Raw genomic sequence first — 24592 nt, 5'->3', positions numbered from 1 at the left:
GTGAGCATGCCTGTGTGAGCTTGTCCATGTGAGCATGCCTGTGTGAGTATGTCAGTGTGAGCATGCCTATGTGAGCTTGTCCTGTGAGCATGTCTATGTGAGCATGTCCGTGTGAGCTTGTCAGTGTGAGCATGTCCGTGTGAGCATGTCCGTGTGAGCTTGTCCGTGTGAGCATGTCCGTGTGAGCATGTCCGTGTGAGCATGTCCGTGTGAGCTTGCCCGTGTGAGCTTGTCCATGTGAGCATGCCTATGTGAGCATGTCCGTGTGAGCATGCCTGTGTGAGCTTGTCCATGTGAGCATGCCTGTGTGAGTATGTCAGTGTGAGCATGTCCGTGTGAGCATGCCTGTGTGAGCTTATCCGTGTGAGCATGTCCGTGTGAGCATGTCCGTGTGAGCTTGTCCGTGTGAGCATGTCTGTGTGGGCATGTCTGTGTGAGCATGTCTGTGTGAGCTTGTCCATGTGAGCATGCCCGTGTGAGCTTGTCCGTGTGAGCTTGTCCATGTGAGCATGTCTGTGTGAGCATGTCCATGTGAGCATGCCCGTGTAAGCTTGTTCATGTGAGCATGCCTGTGTGAGTATGTCAGTGTGAGCATGTCCGTGTGAGCATGTCCGTGTGAACTTGTCCATGTGAGCATGTCCGTGTGAGCATGTCTGTGTGAGCATGTCCATGTGAGCTTGCCCGTGTGAGCTTGTCCATGTGAGCATGCCTGTGTGAGCTTGTCCATGTGAGCATGCCTGTGTGAGTATGTCAGTGTGAGCATGTCCGTGTGAGCATGCCTGTGTGAGCATGTCCGTGTGAACTCATTTTCAGGAAAATAGTGCAGCACTTGGAATTCAGCCACAAAAGTGCATAGACTCAAACTGTAGAAAATACAGAGTTCAGACATGAATTAGTACCTTCATCTCAGTGTTTTCTAATGGACAGGTAACTTAAGGGCCTCTCTCCAACAACCCTAAATAGTAACTACATCCTTGAAGAGAAGAGGAGACTGGGGATGGGGATGGTGCATCTAGACTCTGGGTAAAGTCCATGATGACTCTTCCTCTATTATCTCTTCATTAGAATGACTACAACTTGTGGACTGCTTACCAGAACCAGGAAACCCAGCTGGTCCAGATGGAGGAAAGGAATGTTTTCTGTGGTACCTACAACATCCGCATTCTCTCTGACACGTAAGTATGGTGTGGGAAGCTAGATCTTTTTGGACCTTTGAAGGCCCCTTAGGCTTCTCTGGACCGTCTTTGGCTTGAGAGGCAGGGTTCCTCCGGCTAGGCTCCAGGTCTGAACCGGCATGAGAACCTGTTGTTCAACCTGCACCATTCTCTGCTGCAAGACCCATCTTCATTAGTTTTAGATATTCTGATCAACAGACTTTTGACAGGTTACACACATGAAATCTTTGTTCTTTACAGTTTTACTGTTGTCTGATTCCAACTTGAGAACTAATACATGCTGATTGGGAGAAGAGTCCTATAATCCCAGTCAGTGTATGGAGAAATACAGGTCTTCTGTGTCCGTGTCACTGAGAGACAACCGCCACTAGTATTTGTCTTAGTTAGTGTGGCTATTGCTGTGATGAAACACCACACCCAAAAGCAACTTGGGAGGGAAAGAGTTTATTTAGTCTACATATGTTGAAGCAGCATCCATTGAGGGGTGCCAGGGCCAGAATTCAAACTGGGCAGGAACCTGGAGGCAGATACTAATGCAGAGGCCATGGAGGAATTCTTCTTACTGCCTTGCTCCTCACGGCTTCCTCAGTTTGTTCTCTTACCGAAGCCAGGCCCACCAGCCCAGAGGTATCCCCACCCACAATGGACTGGGCCTTTTCATATCAATCACTGATTAAGAAAACGCCTTGCAAACTTGCCCACAGCCTGCCTTATGGAGGCAATTTCAATTGAGGCTCCCTCCTGTTAGATGACTCCCACTCGTGCCAACTTGACATAATCCTAGCCAGTACAACATTGAACTATAAGCTCCAGGATCATGGTTTTAAACACATAGCACATACTTGAAGGAAATGGGGATATATAATACATTTCTGTCACACAACTCAGTAAAACGCTCTGGTATCTATTTTAAATATGAAAATGTATTTATAATAATGGAACTACATGACATCATCTAGATATGCCACAAAAGGCTTTATTTTTTGTGTATGTATCAATGTATGTATGTATGTATGTATGTATGTGTGTGTGTATATATATATATGTATATATATATACATACATACATACATATATATATGGCTGGGATAGAACATGGGGCCTCACACATGCTAGGTCCATATGCACCTGCCACAGAATTATAACCCCAGCCTTAAGAAAGTATTTTAATAGTCCCTCCCCATATTTTTTTGGCCTAGTTCCTTTCTCTTTATTCACAAGGTTTTGCTGAGTTGCCTGAATCCTATTTTTTGGTCAGCATAGGGATAGCTTGACAAGTTGTGTGGGGACAGCTGCTCTTTACATGTGTGTAGGGGGTGCCACACTTTAGATGTGACATAAGGAATCAGGAGATAAATCCCAAGATTTCCTCCTGCTCAAAGTGATTTTGCCTTCCTGCTTGCAGTTTCCTCCTGTTCAAAGTGATTGCCTCCTTACTCTGCGACTGCGGTGTAATAGCAGCGTTCTCCTTCACAGTTTAAGATGGCTCTTGTTGGACAAATTATTTGGTCATCCCGTTCATGTAATACCCAATTCAACAATAGTTTTCTGATTGGGAAATCAATTCATCTCACTTGGCAGTGGTGGACTGATGATAAAGCTCATTATGTGCAAAGGGAGATTCACAATCTTTTTTATTGCCATTGGTACTTATAGCACAGAACTCCAAGCCTAAGAACTGCTCCTTGGGTATTGGTTAGGAAAGACAGGAAGAGCAAATGCAGTGCACATGGGACTCCCCAACTATTTCCCCCTGAAATTTTCTGTGAGAAACAGACTTCCATGGTCAATTCAGTTTGGGAACTTTCGCTCAGACTAATCTGATATTAAGGGATTTAGCATACATAAGCTATTTTTAAAAATATAAATTTATGAATGTGTTCAGTGTTTAATCCTCCTTGACACAGACTTCTGCAGAGTGAGGTAGGGATCATCAGGTCCCATCATTACTTGGCCTCGCCTTCTGAAAGGCACCGAAGTTCTTACTCTACCGCCGTAGGCAAAAGTCAGGTGCTGTGGGGGCCCGGGAAGGACACTAACTCTTTCCTATAATCCATCTCCACCACCTCCTGAAACCCAGGTTTGACCAAAACAGAATCATCCACTATAGCGGGGGAGATCTAATGGCCATATCGTCCAATCGGAAGATCCACCTCCTGGACATCATGCAGGTCAAGGAGCTGCCCATTGAGTTCCGAGGCCACGCCGGCAGCGTCAGGGCTCTCTTCCTGTCGGAGGAGGACAACATTCTCCTGAGTGGGAGTTACGATCTGAGCATCAGGTGAGAGCCATTGGTCATGATCACTGTCCTGCCTAGGGCCAGCCTAAACTAGGTAACTTTTGGAGACACAAGCACAGAATGCTCTGTCCCTTTTATATTTATGTATAGGTTATCCTGAATCACATTACTTCTAGAATACCTATAAAAGCAGGCTTCTTTTTACAAGACACAGGCCAGGATTTTATTTACTGTTTAAAGTAGATTTGTAAGTTGTAGATTTTCAACGTTGGTGTTGAAAATCAGAATTTTTTTTTTAAATAAATTCTTTCAAAAGAACTTAGTTTTTTATGGGTTGGAAATATAATATGGAAGCAAGACCATGTTTAAATTGAGTATAATTCAAATATTTTAGTTTTAGAAATTTATTTAAAAATTATAAAATAATTATGTGTATGAGGATGTGCCTGTGGGTGGGTATACGGCTGAGTTCAGCTGCCCTTGGAGGATAGTAAAGGCTGTTGAATCCCCTAGAGCTGGACCACTGGGAGCTGACTGGTATGGGCGCAGGGATCCATCCCTTCAGCCTCTCATATTAAAGAATGTAATAAATATTCCTATGCCCATTGCTCAGACCGGGAAAGATCCCTTCCCTGGCCTATGAGTGATCTCCTCCTCCTTGTTTCTTTCTTTCTTTCTTTTTTTTTTTTTCCAGACAGGTAATGTTGCCCAAAGTTCCATACTGATCACTGTCTTACATTTCCTTATAGATTTTGCTTCTTGCTTATATATTTTCAAAAATACCAACCATTTGCTCATACCTTTGCTTCAACATAGATGGAACTGTACTTTGGAAACACTTGGTCTTGACCTGGACTTGCCTTAAGACTCCCCACGGGGTGTGTTTAGCAGTCATGGCCTATTGGTGTGAAGCCATGGGGTTTTACCTGGTGGATATTCGTGCAGATGAATATGTGTGTGATTTCTGGTATTCAGGTCTAGAGCTGCCAGGGATGATCTTGGCTATGTCACCTGGTGCCCAAGTGCATGAGCTTTGGGCTGTGGTTGTTTTCTTTTTTAACTGTCTAGCTACGTAGCCCAGGCTCACAGCAATCTTCCTGCCACAGCCTCCTGAATGCTGGGATTATAGGCAGCATCACGGCTGGCTTTGTGGTGCCTTTGTAAAAGCCCTTTTTTTTAAAAATCTTATTTTGCCTTTCACCTTCAGGTATTCAGTCTACCTACAATCCATTCTTGTTTTAAGAGGCTCTTCATTTGTGTCCCCAACCATCTCAGCATCATTCATGAAAAAGAACAAAAATAAGAGAAAACAGTTTCCCGCTGGTCTGCAAGGCCAGCTGTGGCCTAAGACTTGCATCTCTCTCTCTCTCTCTCTCTCTCTCTCTCTCTCTCTCTCTCTCTCTCTCTCTCTCTCTCTCGACACTTCCAGGCTCTCGGTTATATCTCACTCTTCCGTGTGGCTCTCCTTGCTCAACAGTGTTTCAATTACTTTGGTTTTTAAATCTGCATATGTGGTAGGGTAAGTTCTTTATCTCATTTGTCTGTGGCTATCCTCTGAGATTGTTGTTGTTGTTGTGTCGTTGTCGTTGTTGTTCTGGTTTATTTTCAGTTTTGAACATTAGGGAGGGGACTGAGCTGCCTTCACGTGACAGTTCACACCATGCGATCATTATCAGTCTGCACGAGGCTTCATTTCCGTTTATTCACCCATTAGTTTACTCTGTTTCATCTTTGTCTTCCCTCCCCCTCCTTGGGGTGCTACCTAACCTCTGCCCCAGTGCTGGGGATTGAACCTGGGCTTTCACAAATGCAAGGTCCTGAACTCTAGCTACGGCCCCAACCGAATCCTTCTCCATGTGTACCTATCTAGATAGAGTGTCACTGCCTAGAACCCACCTAGCAGGCTAGGCCGACAGGTGAGTAAACCCCACGGCTCTGCCCCCTGCCCATTGCTCACGCTACAAGCACAGGTCGCCATGCTAGCTCTTTATTATGTAGGTTCTAGGGGTCAGACTCAGGCCCTTGTCTTTCTTTCTTACTCAGTTACCTCCAGAGCTTCCTTCTTTTCTGTCTAAAACTCTCTTTTATAACACTCTAGCGCACTCTTACTAAGCCTCACAGCTCCAGTCCATTCAGAACGGCATCATACCCCTTTGCTTTCCAGTTGGTTACAGATAGAGGAATGGTTTTGAGTTCTGTAGGTTGATGTGCTTACCTGTTACTAGTTCTAAAGTGCACACTGTGCTGATTTACTTTTTCTATGAGAATGATCTTACTTGACGCCAACAGTGACAAGACACTATCAACTATCTAGCTATCTAAAGGAACCCTATACAGTAGGATCCTCTGGACCTTCAGAAAAACCTCTAAAATATGCCTTCATTTCTGCAGATACTGGGATATAAAAACTGGGGCTTGCATACGAATCTTTTATGGCCACCAGGGGACAATTACTTGCCTGGATGTATATAAGAACAGGCTTGTATCTGGAGCAAAAGATGGACAGGTGAAAGGTAAGAAATTTGTCTTATTTTCTTTCTTCCCGTTCTTTCCTCTCTTTTCCCCTTCCTCTCCTTCTCTCCCACTTCCTTCCTCCTTCTCCACCTTAGACGGGGTTTCTTGATATAGCCTGAGCTGCTTTGAACTCATGATCTTCCTGTCACTGCCTCCTGGGTTCTGGGATTTCAAACACATTCCGCCTCACCCACTCATTTCTATAACTAGTTTTTATTCTGTTATTTGCACATCTATTCATGTATCTGTCAATCTGTCCATTCAACAACAATTGAGGATCACATGCCTAGGAGATGCTACCACCCACAGTGGGTGGGTCATTCCACCTTAATTGATGTCATTAAGATAATCCCAAACACACATGTTCTGAGGTTCATCACCCAGGTCATTCTTGATCTTGTCAAGCACTACCATCACAATCACTGGGACAGGAAAGTAATCACAATCAGAGCTACAAAGAGAAAAAGTAGGATTTGAACTGGACTGCCTGGCTCTCAGTCATGTGCTCCTAACCACAGGCAGCATTCAAAGGGAACATAGAAAGAAGAGTAAAGGAGGAAAATTTCATCAGCAGGATACCATTTGAGTGTGATCTTAGGGCAGGTAGTAGAAGATCCTCCAAGCAGAATGGACAGAGGAGGGTGGGGAAGACTGAACTGAGTACTTCCAGTTACTTGGTGTGGCTGGACTGCTGTGTGTGGTGTTGAATATTGGTCTTCTAAGCTGTTTTCGGGGACTGGTTAGAGGGCATTTCCTGCACCATGATGCAACACTGAACCTTAAAGCCATAGGTATGTTTTCAGTTTGGACTTGACATGATCTAATGTGTATAGTAAGTCAGATGTGAGTTTGGAGGAACATGAAAAAAGGTGACTATGTGGAAAGAAAGGAAAAATTAGGATACCTTGCACCCTAGAAAACTGCTGCAGTATCTTCAGAATCCTTGAGAACAAGGAGCATGAGGGAACTCAGATGGATGTGGCTTCATAATCAGCGCAGTCCAGGTCGAAGAGAGACTTCCAGAGGGGTGATTGCCAGGACTTTCTCACTAACTGGATATAAAAAGAAAGCTAGAAAAGCAAGCAGTGATGCCTTGTAAAAACCCCCAAGCCTCCAGCCATGTAAAAACTCAATTGATAGAAATAATAAAGACTATGAAGAGAGAACAAAGTAAGGGAAAACTGGAGGGGGGTGGTCGGTGCAGTTTTAGACATGCTGAGTGCGGCAGGCAGAGTGAAGATCAAGTTAAAGTGTTTACACCCTAATTCTTGGAACTGGTGACTAGATTATCTTATTATCTTGTGCTTGGCTGTGTTCCCCTAACGATTCATGTGTCAGAAGCTTGGTCACCTCTGTAGCAAATGGAAGTGACATAGGGGCTTGGTTGGGAAGTCTTTGGGCCAACCAAAGGCACTGCCCGCACAAAGGATTGTGGGACTGCTGACATCCAGTTTGGCAGTGTTTTTATGCACACATACACACACACACACACACGTTTCCACCATAAGGTGATACAGCTAAGGGGGCCATCAACAAGCCAGAGCTGATGTTAGTACCATTCCCTGGAACCCTTGAGCCTTTGGGCTGAATAAAATCTTATCATAAATAAACATGATAGGTGTTTTATTAAAGCATTGGCATATAGACACATGGTAGCTGTTTTGTTAAAGCAATGACATATGGACTAATACATCTTGGGATGCAAAAAAGATTGCTTTTAAATATGATTAAATTAATATCTCCACCTTAGAATGTGGAGATTATTTTGGATTATTGATGGTGGGTCAATGTATTTGTGTGGTTTCATAAAAAACAGAGAAGTGTTCTTGACTGTAATCCAATGGAGATGTGACTGTTGAAGAGGTGGAAAATTGCTGACATGGAAGGTGGAAGAATGGATCATGAACCAAGGGAGAGGGTGGCTTCCAGAAGGCCATAGAGAAGGACAAAGAAATCGGCTTCCCCCTGTAGGGTAGGATATTTATGCTGACACCTTGACATCAGCCATGTGGGATGGTATCTCACATCTATAAAGGGCAATACATTTCTATTTTAGCCAGAAACTTTGTGGTAATATGTTCTAGGAGTCTTCAAGAGCAAATACAACGAAGGAGAGATTTCTGAGGACTTTCATGTGAGAATTTCCCAGAAATGGATACCCTGGCTGAGGGCTCTAGATAGGTGGATTTGATTCTTGGCAGTTTCAGTTGTTCCTCTGTGTCCACAGGAGACTGATACCAGGAGCTCCTCCCCTGGATACCAACCACATCTGAGGATGCACATCCTACTATGTGAAATAGCACAATACTTGTACTGAACTTCTGTACACCCCTCTGTATGTTTTAAACTACTTCTAGTTGATATATAACACATAGTACAAGGCTAATGCCAATTAAATAGTTGTTTCAACATTGTTTAGTACCAGTGACAAAATGTCTATGTGTACATTCATGTATACAGTGTCTAGTACAGATGCCATTTTGGCCACCAAATATTTGGATTGGTGGTTAGTTAAACCGGTGGATGTGGAACATATAAATATGGTGGAGTGAACTCATAATAACAAAGTGTGGATGAAATTTCTTCAGGAAAGCAGGAGAGAGGAAGAGAAAGCAGAGGTCTAGGGAATCACTGCCTGTCAGGGATAGGCAGAGAGAACGAACATAGGAAAGGGACCCAGAGGTGCTCAGACTCAGTGAAAGAAGGAGTCATGCTCCCGACTGCTGTATATATCCTTACCCATCCCCAAATGAAAATCTTTGCAGCCATTGGTTTTTGCAAAAGCCATGGGAAAAACTGTCTAGATGAGGGGTTGAGACAAAAGAGCAGCCACAACCTGGAAGCCATCTGAGGGTCTTGGTCTCCAAGGTCCCCAGTTGGGGAATTCTGGAGGTACAGGGTAGGAGCTCAAGTCCCAGCATTATGACCCATGGTATCATAGGACTGTAAGGAAGGCTGCACGCTTCCGCAGAACCACACAGTGGGGCTGGACTGAGGACAGGGCAGTCAGACCTCACATATAAAATTTAAAGGGCACCAAAATAATTGAGTGAGTTTGTACATATTTGAGTCCAGCATCTTAAAAGGACAAACTAAAGGTCTAAATCCACAATTAGAAACATACCATTTCCATCACTCTGTCCTGGGCTGTGGCCCCTAGCCTGCCTGGTCTTTCAAGAGTTCTGCCACCTACTTGGGCTACGAACTAGGACACCCTTGAAGGAACAAAAAGTAATTTCATGGTTTTAAAGTTCCTTGAAACAAAGCACTCTACCAACAAATCTTTTACCCCCCTCCTCTCTCTGAGATAGGGTTTCTCTCTGTAGCCCTAGCTATTGTAGAGAAAACTCTCTGTAGACCAGGCTAGCCTGGCACTCATGGTGATCTGCCTGCCTCCTCTGCCTCCTGGGTGCTGGGATTAAAGGCGTACACCACCACTGTCTGGTTAACTTTTTTATTTTCATCCCTGGTGATGTTATAAATGGGACAAGATGTACATATGGGAAAGGGAGGGGAGGAAAGCACACTTACAGCGTGGAGTTCAGCACACACAAGTCCCAGTGGAACAGAGGCCCCAGACACCTTCGTTCCAGTTCCCAGCTCTCCCACTTGGTCGTTTTCTAACTTGAGGAAGTTCCTGAACTCCAGGCCTCAGTTTCCTCATCTGCACGGTGGGAAGTAGAAATGGTGTTTGCTAAAAACAATGAATTCATGAAATTCTTAGGCAAATGGTTGGAACTTGAAAATATCATCCTAAGTGAGGTAACCCAATCACAAAAGAATACACATGGAATGCAATCACTGATGAGTAGATATTAATTAGCCCAGAAGCTCTGAATTCTCAAGACACAATTAGCATATCAAATGGTACCCAAGAAGAGGGAAAGAGAGGGCCCTGGTTCTGAAAAGAGTTGATCCAGCATTGTAGGGGAATACCAGGACAGGGAAATGGGAGGGGGGGTGATTGGGAAATGGGCGGTGGGAAGAGGGTTTATGAGACCGATGGGGGTGGGGGTGGGGAACCGGGAAAGGGGAAAGCATTTGGAATGTAAACAAAGAATATAGAAAATTATATATATATTTCCATATATTACACATATATAATTTTCCATATATATATCCATTTAAAAAAAAAGAAATGGTGTTTGCTCTGAGACAATGAGAGCAGCCCACAGCAGACACCGTAGTTCCTTGCTCACTGTTAGTTTTCTAAGTCTCAGCTCTGGCTATCCTTCTTTTAGGTTACTGGTTACTTGTTCTGTCACCTCAGGACAGAGGCACTTTTGGGGGCTGGAGAAGTAGGACTTTTGGCATCCACCCCTGGAACTTGTGGCCTCCACTTGGAGCATCTTGTAGCTCTATTTGCTCACATATCCATCCCCTCCCGTCTCCACCTAGCTCCAGTGAACTACAGTGCAGTTGCTCTAACACAGCCTGCAGAGCGGCAGCATCAAACCCACCCTTGTCTGTGAAAATGATGCCACAAACCCCAACGCCTGTCAGCGTCAGGAAAGCCTGGCCTAGAGGGGATGGCAGCTCGCCGTTTGCGGATCCGGAAGGGAGCCCCCGGGAAAGCTCAAGGCACTAGCTTTGCCTTGGTTCTCATGAAGTCTGCCCAGCAGCAAAGACAATCCAGGCTTATTGGGGTTGTCTAGCACTGCAGCTCCAAGGGTCAGAGAGTTCCAGGGTCAGAGAGAAGGTCCTCTGCATTGCTGGTTTTCTCAAGGGTCAGTTGTCAGGGGGCTCCATGTCACTGCAGGAGGGGTACCATCCAGGTGAAGGTTTGTGTGGGAAGAGTCACTAAGCGCCATTTTAAGACAAGCAGAACTTCACTGTAATCTTCTCCCTCTCCCCAACCCCTCCTTGCCTCTTCTGTCACCTCTCCTTGTCAGAATGGGACATAGAGACAGGGAAGTGCCTGAAGACCTTTAAACACAAAGATCCCATCTTGGCCGCCAAGATCAGTGAGACCTACATTGTGAGCAGCTGTGAGCGAGGCATAGTCAAGGTGTGGCATCTTGTTACAGCTCAGCTGCAAAAGGTGAGTGGGCAGTACGCTGGTCACTGGAGCAGGAACACTGGGAACGGGTTCAAAGGGCATGGAGGTCTGTTCCTCCATGTAGCTCCCTAGACCATCCTCAAGCCACTGGGTTATATAGCCAGCAACCAGGAAAACCCAGAATCAGCCAAGGAAGGGTCTCCACAGACAGTCAAAGTAGGTCAGGATCGTAGGACACCCCACTCCCCACATCATGCTCCACACTGTGAAACAGTGGGTGGATGAAGGCTGCATAATGACTCTGCACGGTCACAGTACATGAGCCCCAGGGCTTTCTAAGAGAGGCAGAGGCAGGTAACCTTCTAGCACTGGCAGAGTCAACTCCTAGAATATCCTACCATGGGCCTAGCTGGTTGTCTGGAAAATAATACTTTTTTTTTTCAATAAATTATTTGTTCTTTTTCTAAGGAAGCCCCACCACCAATTAGTTTAGTAAGGCAAAAGAAAAAAAAGTGCTGGAAAGGCATTAGAAATTGTCCTAGTCTATTCAGTATTTTGTTATTCTTAACAGAACACCCAAAAGCTATAGTTTATAAAGAATAGAGATTTATTTGGCGCATAGTCCAAGAACACGGTCCCCGCTTCCAGGAAAGGCCTTTGGGATGGGGCATGCCATGGTGGAGACCATTGGATGACAAGACAAAGAATTCCAGAGACCACTGCTCTTATAACAAAGTCTTTCCTGGGACAGGACACAAGTCCTTGACCAGATCAATACATTATTGAGAGCACAGCATCACAATGCTATCACCTCCAGAGGTTTATGAAGTGTGAACATCAACTAATGGATCTGAGGATTCAATATCTAACATGTGGATTCTGTGGGGTGCATCCAGACAACATCATGTGTCCACAAGCATGGTTTTTTTTTTTTTTTTTTTTTTTTTTTTTTTTTTTTTTTTCTGGATTTGGACTCCTGGCTTTAGTAAAATCTTGCTTGAGGTAGCAAGTGAAATGCAGGATTTTTCCATACCGGTCTTGTTTGTGGCTGAACCTCAGCTGCAGGCATTAGACTGCCCCTATATGCCCTCTGAGTCGTGGCAAAGAGCTGAGGACGACAGTCGATAAGAGGGACCCCAGGCCTCTCTGTGCTGCAGGGAGATGGAGCCTGCCCCAGCCACTGACCAACCAGAACAAGAACTTAACCTCAGTCATATTCCTCCTGAGTGAGCATGGAAGTGAACGCCACCTGCCAGGAGGGAGGCATGGGCTTCTCCTGTCTTCTTAGAGGAGAAGTCAGCCAAGGACAGGCTGCACGAGGGGCAGTCACGGGAGAAGTGGGATATAGCTTCGGGGTTCCGCTACAGACGCCTCCAACCCTGGCCAGCGGAGGAGTCACGGTCTAACTTGAGAGGGTCTGAAAGTCCTGGCATCTTTTCTTGCAGACTCTCACCGGGCACGAGGGAGCCGTGAAGTGCCTGTTCTTTAACCAATGGCATCTTGTCTCTGGAGGTGCTGACGGCCTGGTTATGGCCTGGAGCATGGTGGGAAAGTACGAGCGCTGCCTGATGGCCTTCAAGCATCCTAAGTAGGTGCTGGGGGAGGGGTGAGGGGTGCAGGCTTCAGGGGACAGGCCTCTCTGCGTGCTGCTGCTGTGGTGGGGTGGAGCGAGAGTGGGTCTCCCTGTGTAGCCCAGGCTGGCTTGGAACTTGTGATCTTGCTTCAGCCTTCCAAGTGCTGAGATTCAAGAAAACATGTGACACGCAGTAAAACTCACATCTGTTAGCTATTTGGTGCACTAGCAGATTGTCCCCAATGATGCCAACTCTAAACTTAGTACTCTTGAACTTGGTCCTTATGCCAGGGAAATGTGCTTGCAAAACCTTAAAAGGACCCACGTGCCAAGGCCTAAAAATAACAAAAGACATTTGAGAAGTTTATACTTCAAAGTTTACAGACCAGGTTCCGTTCCAGGTCTGCAAATGGGTTTCATTTTTCGGTTCCAGTCCAGATTTAGTGCTGATGGCTGCTTGGTGCCTATTAAGTATTCTGAAGTCACAGCTGGGCTCACTTGGAAGGGTTATCGAGGCCAATTAATGATTCTGCTGTGCCTATAGGGTTTTATAGACTCTGGGGATAATGCCTTTTACCCTCAGTGCATTAAAGTGCCAAGAAACAAAACGCTATATTACTTGATTAAAAGAGTCAGTGGGTTCCTTAGGGCAATCTATGTGAGGATAGTCGTTTAATAAGTCCGGTTCTAGATTTCTCGACACTCCATATACACCAGCCTTGTGAGAGGCATGTGGTATAAGATGTAAGATGTGTGTATACATCCGGATGCTCTTTGTGGCACATGGTACCTACGTCATTAGCAGGTGCATACTAAGAAATGCCTGTGCTCAGTGGATTTACCTAATCCCCAGGAAATTGTGGGGAAGTCTTTCAGTGAACCACCTGGACAATCAAGCTGCGACCTCAACAAGGGAGTCAACTTTATGATGTCCCTGAAAAGTATTAACTGTATGTTTTTAAATCTTTCTAAATAGCACCCAGTAAGACTTAGCTCTCACAGTTTGTCATCTCATTAACCCAGGGGCCTTCTGTCTGCCAGGAGACAACTTCAGAGACTGCCACTCTCCACAGATGTCACCACCAACATTCACATTTGTATTTTACAGACTTTAGATTTACTCACTTCATTTTATGTGTGAGTGTTTTGCCTGCATATATGCATGTGCATCATGTGAACGCTTGGTTCTTGTGGAGGTCAGAGGAGGGCGTCGGACCCCCTGGAGCTGGAGTTACAGGTGTTTGTAAACCATCATGCTTGTGCTGGGAACCATTCCCAGTCCTCTGAAGGAGCAACGAGGGCTCTTAATCATTGAACCATCTCTCCAGCCTCATATTGGTTCTTGATACCGGGCAAGGACACAGAAGGACCGTAACTACCTGGAGGATATAGCTAAGGCCTTGTTTGCGTGCTCCTCCACCCTTCTGTAATGGAGTTAGCTAGACAGGAGTTGCTCAAAAGTATTTGTTTGGCAGCAAGCATTTATTTATAGAGTGCTTTTCTGAAGGATTCCAGGGATCGGGTTGAATATGGTAGACAGTTGCTGTATGGAGGCGCTAGAGAAAGGCAACTCCTTTAATTCAGTGTGTTCAACTAAAATTGTGATTTTGATTATAGTGTGGGAGAAGGTCATGAGAGTAGAAACAGAGCATGAAAAGTTGGTTTGATCTTATAAAAGATCAAAACAGAGCATGAAAAGATGGTGATCTTATACTCTGAGTTAAAACAAAAAAAAAACAAAAAAAAAAACCCCAAAAAACTTCCATGTCTTTTCCACAATGCATACGATAATTAACTTTTTTATAATTGAGACATAGCTTCCATTATACAAAATTCACTTCATTAGTCTATAGCAGTTTATAGTATATTCACAATGTTGTACATTACCTACATATAGAACTTTCCATCCATCAGCAAAAATGTTCCCTAGTTCATTCCTCCATTCTTGAACCTTCTCTCTTGTTCTACTTCTTTTTCAGTGCTAGGAATTGAGCCTGGGGGGGGGTCTCCCAGCCTAGGCAAGTTTTAGTAAAGAATTGTTGGGAGGTCTATCACGCTTTGCTAATCTTTTCAAAGGTTTAATTTTTTGTTATATTGATTTGCTGGATTTTTTTTTAAAAAAATAACCCAATTAGTTTATGCTATAGTGTTTTATTATTATTATTATTATTTCTTGTCTTCTGCTTGGGTTTCTTTTTTGTTTTCCTTCCAGTTGTAAGGTAAAACAGTTGGTTACCAATTGGAGAAATGTGCATATCAGTGCTTTAGCTGTTCTGTTTCTATGTAGGGTCTTGTTATAAAGCCCCAAGCTGGCAGTCTCCTGCTTCATCCTCCTGAGTGTACTGTATTTTCATTTTTTATCTTGGACCTTTCCTAAGCATGAGTTCTGGACATGTGTGGACATCAAATTCCCAGGAATATGGTCCTGACTTCTCATTCCCCAGCATTTTCCTTACTTTTTAGTTAGCGTATCATTTGCCCTACTGCATTTCTAGGACCTCAGGTTAGCAAGAGCCCAATTATCTACCTGTGACCATCTCCAGCAAACAGGTAGCAGATCCAGCTCCGAAAGAGTTCTTAGGTAACAGAGATAAGCCTTTAAGACAGTCTTCCAAGAAGCTACTCAACAGCACTTATAACTCATCATGATCACAGCCTGTTGGGTTCCTTCTCGTACCAAGACTGTGGCTACTTTTCTCATGGCTGCATATATAGTGAATGGACTAGGGTCAATTAACACAGTATAAAGCACAGCATTCTTATCTACTCTAAGGTCATTTTTTTTTCTTGTCTAAATACTTCTAGGGATACCATAAGCCCTCTGTAGTTTTCCAGATTCTGAAAAAAAAAATATTCTGACAGAATTTTTAGTTTTTGTTGCTGTTACAGAAGGGTGGAATTCTGTAGTTCCTGTGTCCATCATCTCCACTGGTGTAATTCCTCCAAGTAAATTTCAGAAAGCAAGAGCAAAGCAGGAGACATCTATAGGCAAGAGAAAGCCTAAAAGGGGTTTGACCTAGTTACATCCTGCCAGGTACTGGACAAAGTACTCATTTTTTTTAAATGAGTTAATTTAATTGTAGCAGATAGTACATGTGGAAATTAATATTCCTTTCCACAGGGTGTGTGGTGTGTGTGTGGAACCTGAGGAAAGACTGAGAGGTTAAGGTGCTTCCTCAGTGGCATATAGACCAAGTATGAGGTGGTGTTAGATGTCATAGGTTTCTAACTCCTAAGCCTATATTGTAACTATAGGATATACTGGTATGGGCTAACCTACCAAATGTCACAGGAGCCTGGGGGAAGTGTAGGCCCAGCCCAGCAAAGTCAAGAAAGAGGCAGTAAGGGAACCCTTCTGCACAGGGAATTTCTATCTTCTCAGTGTTAGATTACTGCACAGGGAAGACTAAGAGTTGCTTAAGGTATCAAAATGCTGAAACTTTGTTGGGTGTTCAAATGTTTGAATAAAAGCTCAGCCTGACATCTTCCCCACCACCTAGGGGGGGGGGATCCAAGTCACACTGGCCTCTTTGCTCTTTGTAGATGGGCTGAGCATGAACCTTTCTGTGGTCTTTGCTGTTTCCTTTTTGATAGATGTTAGGGCATTGAACAGTCTTCATCTGGCCTGAGATCAACCAAAATTAAGGCCGTTAAAAGAGTAGATGTTATTCTTTTAACATTTTTTAACATTTTGTAGCAATGACCATACTCTGAAAACACCTATATATACACACACATATATATATATACATACACCATGCTATATATTGAGCATTCAATGGAAAATATGACATGAGCTTTTCCCAAGAGGATCTTGGGTAGGTGAAGTGGGAAGGAAATGGAAAGAAATCTATTTTGTTTCTTCTCCTTCTCCTTCTTCGACAAAGTGGCGGATGAATTAGGCCATGGCTGGTGATTTTTAGTTACTTTAATGAATTACCCAAAGCTGGGTTAGTTGTAAAGGAAAGAGTCTTCTTTAGCTAACAGTTTTGGATGCTGAAGATGAGGCAGTCCTGTCTGTCCAGCCTGTGGTGAGAGCCTCATTGGTAGCACTTCAACACAGTGGAGACCCAGAAAGGACAGATTGTACAAAGTGGCCTTGCTTTCTTACAATGTCTTCCTCAACTACTAACCAGTGTGTGAGGGCCAGGCATCAAATGCTCTAATCAGCTTCCAGTAGATTAAATCAGCTTAAAACTCTTATAAGTTTCTCTCAATGTTGGTACCCAGGATTCTAGCACATGAACCATTTGGGGACACATTCAACCCATATACAAGCCATAGCAGATCTAGGTGGGTAGATCATGACTGTTGTATAGAAAGATAAAGAGGAGGAGTAAGTTCTATGGAGGTGTGGTGAAGTATGGGGGAAAGGGTGCCTCAGTGGGTCCATGCTGAGGCATCCCTTCCCCCAGGGACCAGCCACATGGTATAGTATAGAGTTTATTCAGGGCATGGGGAGGGGAGTCAAGAGGGTAGTAGGGGCAGAGTGTGTGTGTGTGTGTGGGGGGGGGTAGGGGCCAGCCATGAGCAAGTGGAGAGAGAGGGGAGAAGGGAATGAGGAAAGAGGGGGAAGGGAAAGCAAGAGCAAGAGAGCAAGGAGGGGGCAAACAGCCCCTTTTATAGTGGGTCAGGCATACCTGGCTGTTGCCAGGTAACTGTGGGGCAGAGCTTAGACAGAATGCTAGCATGGCTAATAGGCTTGCTTTGCTTGTGACATCTAACAAGTTGATGCAATTGAATTCAACTTCTCAAGGACATCAATAAAAAAGTCATTATAATGATCAGAACTGAATAAACTAACTTGAACCCTGTAATTGGAGAAAGATTGGTTTAGAGCATTTATCTGAGGTTTTCCCTTACTCCCTCCTTGCCCACTGGCCATCAAAAAAGACACAAGCCTCATGTCAAGGAATAATTTTCTTTAAGGATGTTCACTGTCAGAAGGAATGAAAGTCATTCATTAAAGACCAAAAAGAGAATCTATACATTTAAGAGGTCTGTTCATATAAAAATAATCCTTGAGCCAGGCACTGGAGGAGCACGCCTTTAATCCCAGCACTCAGGAGGTAGAGGTGGGAGGATCTTTGTGAGTTTGAGGCCAGCCTACTCTACAGAGTGAGTTCTAGGACAGCCTGGGCGACACAAGAGAAACCCTTTCTTGAAAAACTAAAAGGATGCTGCTGCTGCTGATGGTGCTGATCCTTCGTTCTTACATAACAAGACTATTAAACAAAAACCGGTTCTACAAGGAATTAAAAAAAACTCAATTCTCAGCATAAATATATAGCTAAGAATCAAATTGCATGAAAAAATAAACGGCCAACTGAGGTATTGGGCGTCTCTCCCCAACTGCCCCTCAAAAGCCTGAAGCAGCACCTCTGTCCTCTGCGACCTGCAATTAAACTGTGTATAACTACAGAATGTCTGAGGGATGGTATGCGATATAAATCTAGAATTACAAAAGGCCAGGGATGGCTCCTACCTCCCAACCCCAGAGTGCTCCAGACTGTTTCCACAAGGCAGGTGTTGTCTGTTGTTCTCTTCCCTTCCAGGGAGGTGCTGCAGGTGTCTCTCCTCTACCTCCGGGTCATCAGCGCCTGTGGAGACGGCAAGATCCGAATTTACAATTTCCTCAATGGGAATTGTCTGAAGGTGATAAAAGTTGATGCCAGAGGTGACCCTGTGCTATCCTTCTTTTATCAGGGCAACAGGTGGGTGGTAGGTGGGTTCGGAGGGCAAGGCTTGAGTCATTCTGTGATCTTTGTTTCCTTCTCCTCTGGGACTCTGGCTCTACCACAAAGCGCAGCAGGCTCTGCTTCCTCCCAGCCTGGACGTAGGGATCAGGGCCCCGTGAGAGCAGAGCGGTTTTTACTCTCGAGTGTGTCATAATGCCCAGCTCGGAGGATTTCCTTTAAGTCTGAGTAAAAAGAGACTCCTTACTGGGACCTGATGCCTCAAACTCTGTTTCAGCATTTCCAGCCCAAACGAGTCACTTTTCCAGAGTTTACATTATAGGTTAAAGTCTTAAAATTACAGCACTTAGGGAGGAAACACACACATACACACAGAGGGGGGAAGAATGTATTTCAATTCTTTATGGGTCTAAGAAATCTAGACACACAGAGGAAAGCAGTTTGTTTTCTACAAATGAAAAAAAAAAGTGAAAGAAAGAAACGAGTGGGGGATGGGAGGTGCCCCGGGGGTGGGGTGGGAAACCTGAGTTCCAAACCTGTGGTGTGAGAGCGAAGAGTTAGAGGCATTAGAAGACACCAAGCTTTATAAACTGTCTCAACTATATCCAGAGACCCTGGAGGATGCTGGGAAGTCAGGTGGAGCTCTGTGTGGAAGGTGTGGAAGTTCAGTAGGGCGGACACTTCCCCACTGAGAGGGATTTTATTTATTTATTTATTTATTTATTTATTTATTTTTTAATATCAAGGGTAAAAATAGAAACACTGAGTCTAGATATTGAGCTCAAAAGAAGCACACGGTGAATTTCCTGACACCTGTGAATGGAGAGTATCCCCCTAGGTACTTGGGCATCCTAGGTACTTGGATTAGGTACTTGGACTAGGTACTCCAGAACTATTAATTCACCGAAGAGGTTTTCCAACCCGAGCAGTGGAGGAATCAGAACACACAAGTCCCTTTCACGATTGATTAATTCACAAAGCAAACAGCTATAAACTACTCACCCCTCCCTGATGCAACCCCCACCCCCACCCCTACCCCAACCAGCCCATTCCTGTGGTCACTGCCTGGCCACAGCTCCCTCAGCCTAGGGATTGGATAAAACCCACCTGCCACGTCTGCTCTGGGGGTCTCCATGCTCCTTCCGTGGGCACTCTCTCGTTTTGGTTCCAGGATGGTGGCCCACACGGACAGCAGCATTCTCGTGTTCCAGTTTGAAAATGTGAAGTGGCAGTACAGCTCGGACAGAAGCAAAGCAAAGAAGAGTAAGGACAAAGAGGAGGAAAGGGAAGAGGCCAGCCTCGGGGACGTGCACTCCAAGTCTAGCGTTCAGGCGCACAGCCTGAAAGACTCCGTGTCTAGTAAACAGGAGTTCTCAAAGTCCCGGGCTCACCTGAAGCAAACCAAGAACCTATCTTCAGGTAAAGTGGCAAAGTCAGTATGGCTTTGGAGATCGCCAGGGGCATGGACAGGGTGTGTGTGTGTATGTGTGTGTTGAAGGGGGGAGATGGGAAGAACTATTATGAACATTTAATTAAGTCATTACTTACTATATCCCCAAGAGACAGATCCAAAGTTACTATTGTTGGTATTCTGTCTAAGCTCCACCCCACACTTACCTGGCAACAGCCAGGTATGCCCCGCCCCATAGACCTGGCCCACTATAAAAGGGGCTACTTGCCCCTCCTCTTTCTCTCTCTCATCACACTCTCACCTCTCTGCCCCTTGGGCTCTCCTCCCCATTCCCCTCTCTCCACATGGTCATGGCCGGCCTCCACTCCTCCACTTCTCTTCTCTCTCTCTCTCTCTCTCTCTCTCTCTCTCTCTGCCTCTCTAACTCCCATTCTCTGCCCTGAATAAACTCTATTCTATACCATATCTGTGTGTGTGTGGTCCCTCAGGGGGAAGAGGTGCCTGGGTATGGGCCCCGCCTAGGCACCCCCTTCCCCCACACTGCTCTGCCACATTCTTTAAACCCCTCTCTTTTTTTATGACCTTTCATTGATGCCAAAACCCGGGAACAAACCCTTCAACTATACACAGAAAAAAATGTTCGATAAAGATTGTGTTATCTTTAGACTTCTGAGAGAGAAGATGCACCTGAAAATGATAGTTGTAAGGCTTATGTGGCTGTCTAGGGGGGCATGTATACTGTTTAAGCTATTTATGACATCTAAAGAGCAAATCATGTGGGTTATGTTTTGTAAGGCCCCTGATAGGTGTTGTAGGTATGGTGCGGTGGGAGGGGCTGCCTCAGCAGGTCCACGTTGAGGTATCCCTCACTCTACCAAGGTGCCAGCCATATAACAGGTCTGGTATAGAATAGTTTATTTGGAGGCATGGGAAGGGGTGGGGGTGAGAAGGGATTAGAGGCAGAGAAAGAGAGGAGAGAAGGGGAGAAGGAGTCAGAGACATAGAGTAAGAAGGCCAGCAGGAAACATGAAGAGAGGGGAGAGGGGGAAGGGGGAAGGGGGAAGGGAAGAGAGGGAGAAAGGAGTCAGAGAGAGAGAGAGAAAGAGAGAGAGAGAGAGAGAGAGAGAGAGAGAGAGAGAGAGAGAGAGAGAGAGAGAAGGGTCAAAGATCAAAGAGTCAGTCAGAGTAAGCAAAGAGAGGCCAAACTCCTTTTTATAGCAAGCCAGGCCTAGCTGGCTGTTGCCTAGAAGGAATGCCGCCTGGAGCTAACATTCCTCCAGGGGTTTGCATCCCCATAGGAGGAATAACAATATGAACCAACCAGTACCCCAGAGCTCCCAGGGACTAAACCACCAACCAAAGAGTACACATGGAGGGTCCCATGGCTCCAGCTGCATATGTAGCAGAGGATGGCCTTGTAGGACATCCGTGAGAGGATGGCTTGATGCTCCAGTGTAGGGGAATGCAAGTCAGGAAAGTGGGAGTGGGTAGGTTGGTGAACAGGGGGAAAGGGGATGGGATTGGGGGTTTTCAGAGGGGAAATTAGGAAAGAGGATAGCATATGAAATGTAAGTAAAGCAAATATCTAATTAAAAAAATATAAAAGATAGTAACTGAAAAAAAAAAAGAGAAACTAGAAAGAGTCGATGGAAAAGCAAGATCTTTAGCTGCTTCCTGCTGACTTTGGGGTGATGTGTCTCTGGGAAACATAGGAAATGGGGATGTTGGTCCAGTCTTAGGAGAATTGGCTGTTTCCTTGCTATTCAGGGTCTGTGGGACCATTTGCAGGTAGGAAGGTGCAGGCCCAATAGAAGCATCTGAGAGAGTAGACTGGAACATCTGTGGGTTGCTTCTCTGGAGCTGTCCTGGATGTAGATCTTGAGTAAATGCCTAAACTTAGAAAGATGCTGAAACATATATACATATCAGAAAATACAGTTACACGAAGGTTTGGGAAAAAAACATTGTCTTAGTCACACATTTGAAACCCTTAGGTCTAGATGGTGGTTCCCAAACCAGGGAACAAGGGAGGAATCCCACTCTCTGGAATAGGCAACAGGTAGGAACTTAGGCTATTGATTGGCAGGTATACTGTCAAATAGACTGCTTTCATCCAGGATGTCTGATGGCATGCCTTTTCAACAACAAGACCTCAGTGTGCCTCGCAGTTAGAATGGCATCAGTGTTGTTGTTTTTTTGAGACAAGGTTTCTCTGTATAGCCCTGGCTGTCCTCACTCTGTAGACCAGGCTGGCCTCGAACTCAGAAATTCGCCTGCCTCTGTCACCTAAGTGCTGGGATTAAAGGTGTGCGCCACCACCGCCTGGCTGGCTTCAGTGTTTATGTATAGATGGTCCCTCCTCTTCACAGAATGCTGACATGCTTTTGTTTTGTCTTTGAATGAGCAGATGATATGGAAAATCCTGTAGGTGAAATCAGTCATCCGTTGCAAAAGTTCTGGAAAGTCCCTATGACACCTGATCGATTCCTTCTGACTGTCAATGCCTTGCAACAAGCCCACAATTCTGAAGAGTTTGCCTATCCCCATAGGCCCAGAACTCAAGTCATTGATGCCTGGGGGCCTTCAATTCCATATCCAAGGAAAGTCCTAACTTTCAAGGGAAAATCGGTTCAACACGCAGTTGATCAGCTGCGCTCCAGCAATCTTCCTATGGATGTGAAACAAACCAACATTCCCCTTGAAATCCAGAAACTTCAGCCCAACTTGAAAAAGTCCTTGCACAGTCCCAGAGTCCAGGCCACTGTACCCCAGCCCAATCTTATCCGCCCCAAGGTCTCTGACAGCTTAAGGGGTGACGAGCACTTGACCAGTTCAATTGATGGGGCGACTCGCCGTGCAGGGCCCCTGACCAGCATGCAGGTCATTAAACCAAACCGAATGTTGGCTCCTCAAGGTGGCACTGCCACCCTGTCTCTCAAGAAAGAACGGCCTCGCTTCTACACGACCCTCGATCCTCTTAGAATGAACACTGGGTTCATGCTGTTGACTGTGAAGGAGGAAAAAGAATTTGCAGAAGCCAAGATGAAGGAATATCAAGCCAGCGCGTCCACTAAGGAGGTCGACCCAGGAAAAGCCAGCAAAGCTGCATGGATTCGTAAGATCAAAGGTCTGCCGATTGACAATTTCATGAAGGAGGGGAAAACAGCAGCCCCCGAACTTGGACAAAATGTGTTTATCTAAACCAGGCTTGGGAAATTACAGCAGCATTACAGCAAACAGAAAACCAAGTGAGTGTTGGTGTCTAGACCTTTCTTTTTTGACATTGCTTTGACAATTCACATGAACCTTTCTATGGATCAAAGAATGGAAAGGTTTACACCAAGACAGCAGGAGACAGCATTCTGCATGCACCAGCATTCCACTTAGTGAGGTGTAGGTGAGGCCACTGATGGGTGTCTGTGAAGAGGTGGCCCCTGGCAACTTAGGGTTATCGTTGGCTTCCTGAAACTTTTTTTTTTTTTTTTTTTTTTTTTTTTTTTTTTTGGTTTTGGTTTTTTTGAGACAGGGTTTCTCTGTATAGCCCTGGCTGTCCTGGAACTCACTCTGTTGACCAGGCTGGCCTCGAACTCAGAAATCCGCCTGCCTCTGCTGGAGTGCTGGGATTACAGGCGTGTGCCGCCACCACCTGGCTTCCTGAAACTTTTTAATAGTGGCTATCAGGATACTATATAAAAATTTCCCGTTATTTTTTGCAAAGACTAAAACTCAGTTTGGGTAAAGGATGCGGGGAGCTCAAAAGGCAGACTTGTGTTAGAACACTGCGGATTTTACTGGTCAGAGCACTCTCCATCAGAAGAAAATGAAGCGTATTTTTTATAAAAGAGCCAATAATAATATCAAGTATATTGAGGCTCCTGTTTAAATATTTGGGGGTGGTAGTGGTGTCAAAGGCAAAGTAGGTAAATTTGAAAAGAGTAGCTCATCAGCTCACTGGTGGATATGCTTACTGAAGGCCCAGGGCCTGAACAAAGAGTATACAGTCTCTACACAGAGGCTCAACATCCCAGGCAGACTTTCCCCATCATTAAGTTCCAGTCCTTGGGGGTGGGGTGTAAGGCAGGAGGGCTGAGTATCCAGTCAGCTGGTACTAGGAGGCAACACCCTATTCCAACACCCTATTCCAAAAGCATGCAAGGAAACACCCCTACAAATCCTCCAAAAATGAAAACAAAAATCCTCCTAACAAGTGGGAAATTCACTTTCTTGTCAAATGTTCTAAATTTTAAAATATGGTAATGAATTCAGATTGCATTCATATAAAAAGTGAGAAAGAAAAAACAAAAAAATCCACACAACCCTACAACACAGGGCGGGTCACCAAAAACATTGCCCAAGCAGGTTAGGACATAGGTCATCTGTCTACCTTCACAGGAAGATGTGCCAGCTTTCTCCTTTTTGGGAATTAGGTTGATGTTTCTTCATTATTGTGATGCTGTGTTTGACATAGTGCTGACAAAGAACCAGATAAAACTGGGGCTCCTGTGAATAGAGTCCCTTCAGTTAAGAAAAGGTGAGAGGGACATTGCATGAGCCTTCCAACAGTCTGACATAGTTGAGCAAAAAGAATATGGCTATCATTACAGTTGCAAAGATGGCTTTAAATTCTCTGAATTTTAGGTCTAGGCAAGATCGCACCATCAGCAGGTGACTTAAAACTAATAAAAACAAATTTGTGCCACTTTACTAAATGCTCTGTAAAACCATCACCGTCCTTCCCATTTTACAGCTGAGAAAGGATGTCCATAGAGATAATTGATACATAGAAGGCAGATGCATGGTCCTGGCCTCTGTGCTTGGTCTGAGGTTATGTCCTTTACAGCAGTACCCCCCACTGCTTACGCTAGTCCTCTTGTCTTTTTCTTACCCGTTTTTTTTTTTATTCCTTCCCAAGGACACATTTATTTCTTAAGTATCTTTAAAATCTAAATCGCGAAAGTAAGACTATACTAAAATGCAATACGTTT

At 44.8% G+C, this 24592-nt stretch overlaps 1 protein-coding gene across 1 annotated transcript in view; it reads left to right on the top strand.

Moving 5' to 3' along the window:
* Fbxw10b (F-box and WD repeat domain containing 10B) overlaps positions 1 to 23041 on the top strand; it is a 35738-nt gene extending 12697 nt beyond the window's left edge. The window contains exons 6-13 of the mRNA XM_052196800.1: positions 1066 to 1175; positions 3256 to 3456; positions 5806 to 5927; positions 10821 to 10969; positions 12373 to 12515; positions 18056 to 18214; positions 19368 to 19615; positions 22015 to 23041. Coding sequence (XP_052052760.1) covers positions 1066 to 1175; positions 3256 to 3456; positions 5806 to 5927; positions 10821 to 10969; positions 12373 to 12515; positions 18056 to 18214; positions 19368 to 19615; positions 22015 to 22808 — 1926 coding nt within the window. The 3' untranslated portion in view covers positions 22809 to 23041. The remainder of the gene's footprint in view (positions 1 to 1065; positions 1176 to 3255; positions 3457 to 5805; positions 5928 to 10820; positions 10970 to 12372; positions 12516 to 18055; positions 18215 to 19367; positions 19616 to 22014) is intronic.
* The last annotated feature ends 1551 nt before the right edge of the window (positions 23042 to 24592 follow it).

This window comes from Apodemus sylvaticus, chromosome 10, assembly GCF_947179515.1.
Source record: "Apodemus sylvaticus chromosome 10, mApoSyl1.1, whole genome shotgun sequence".
Classification (NCBI taxonomy): domain Eukaryota; kingdom Metazoa; phylum Chordata; class Mammalia; order Rodentia; family Muridae; genus Apodemus; species Apodemus sylvaticus.
Note: the sequence above shows the minus strand (reverse complement) of the source record. Positions and strands in the feature narration are given on the sequence as shown.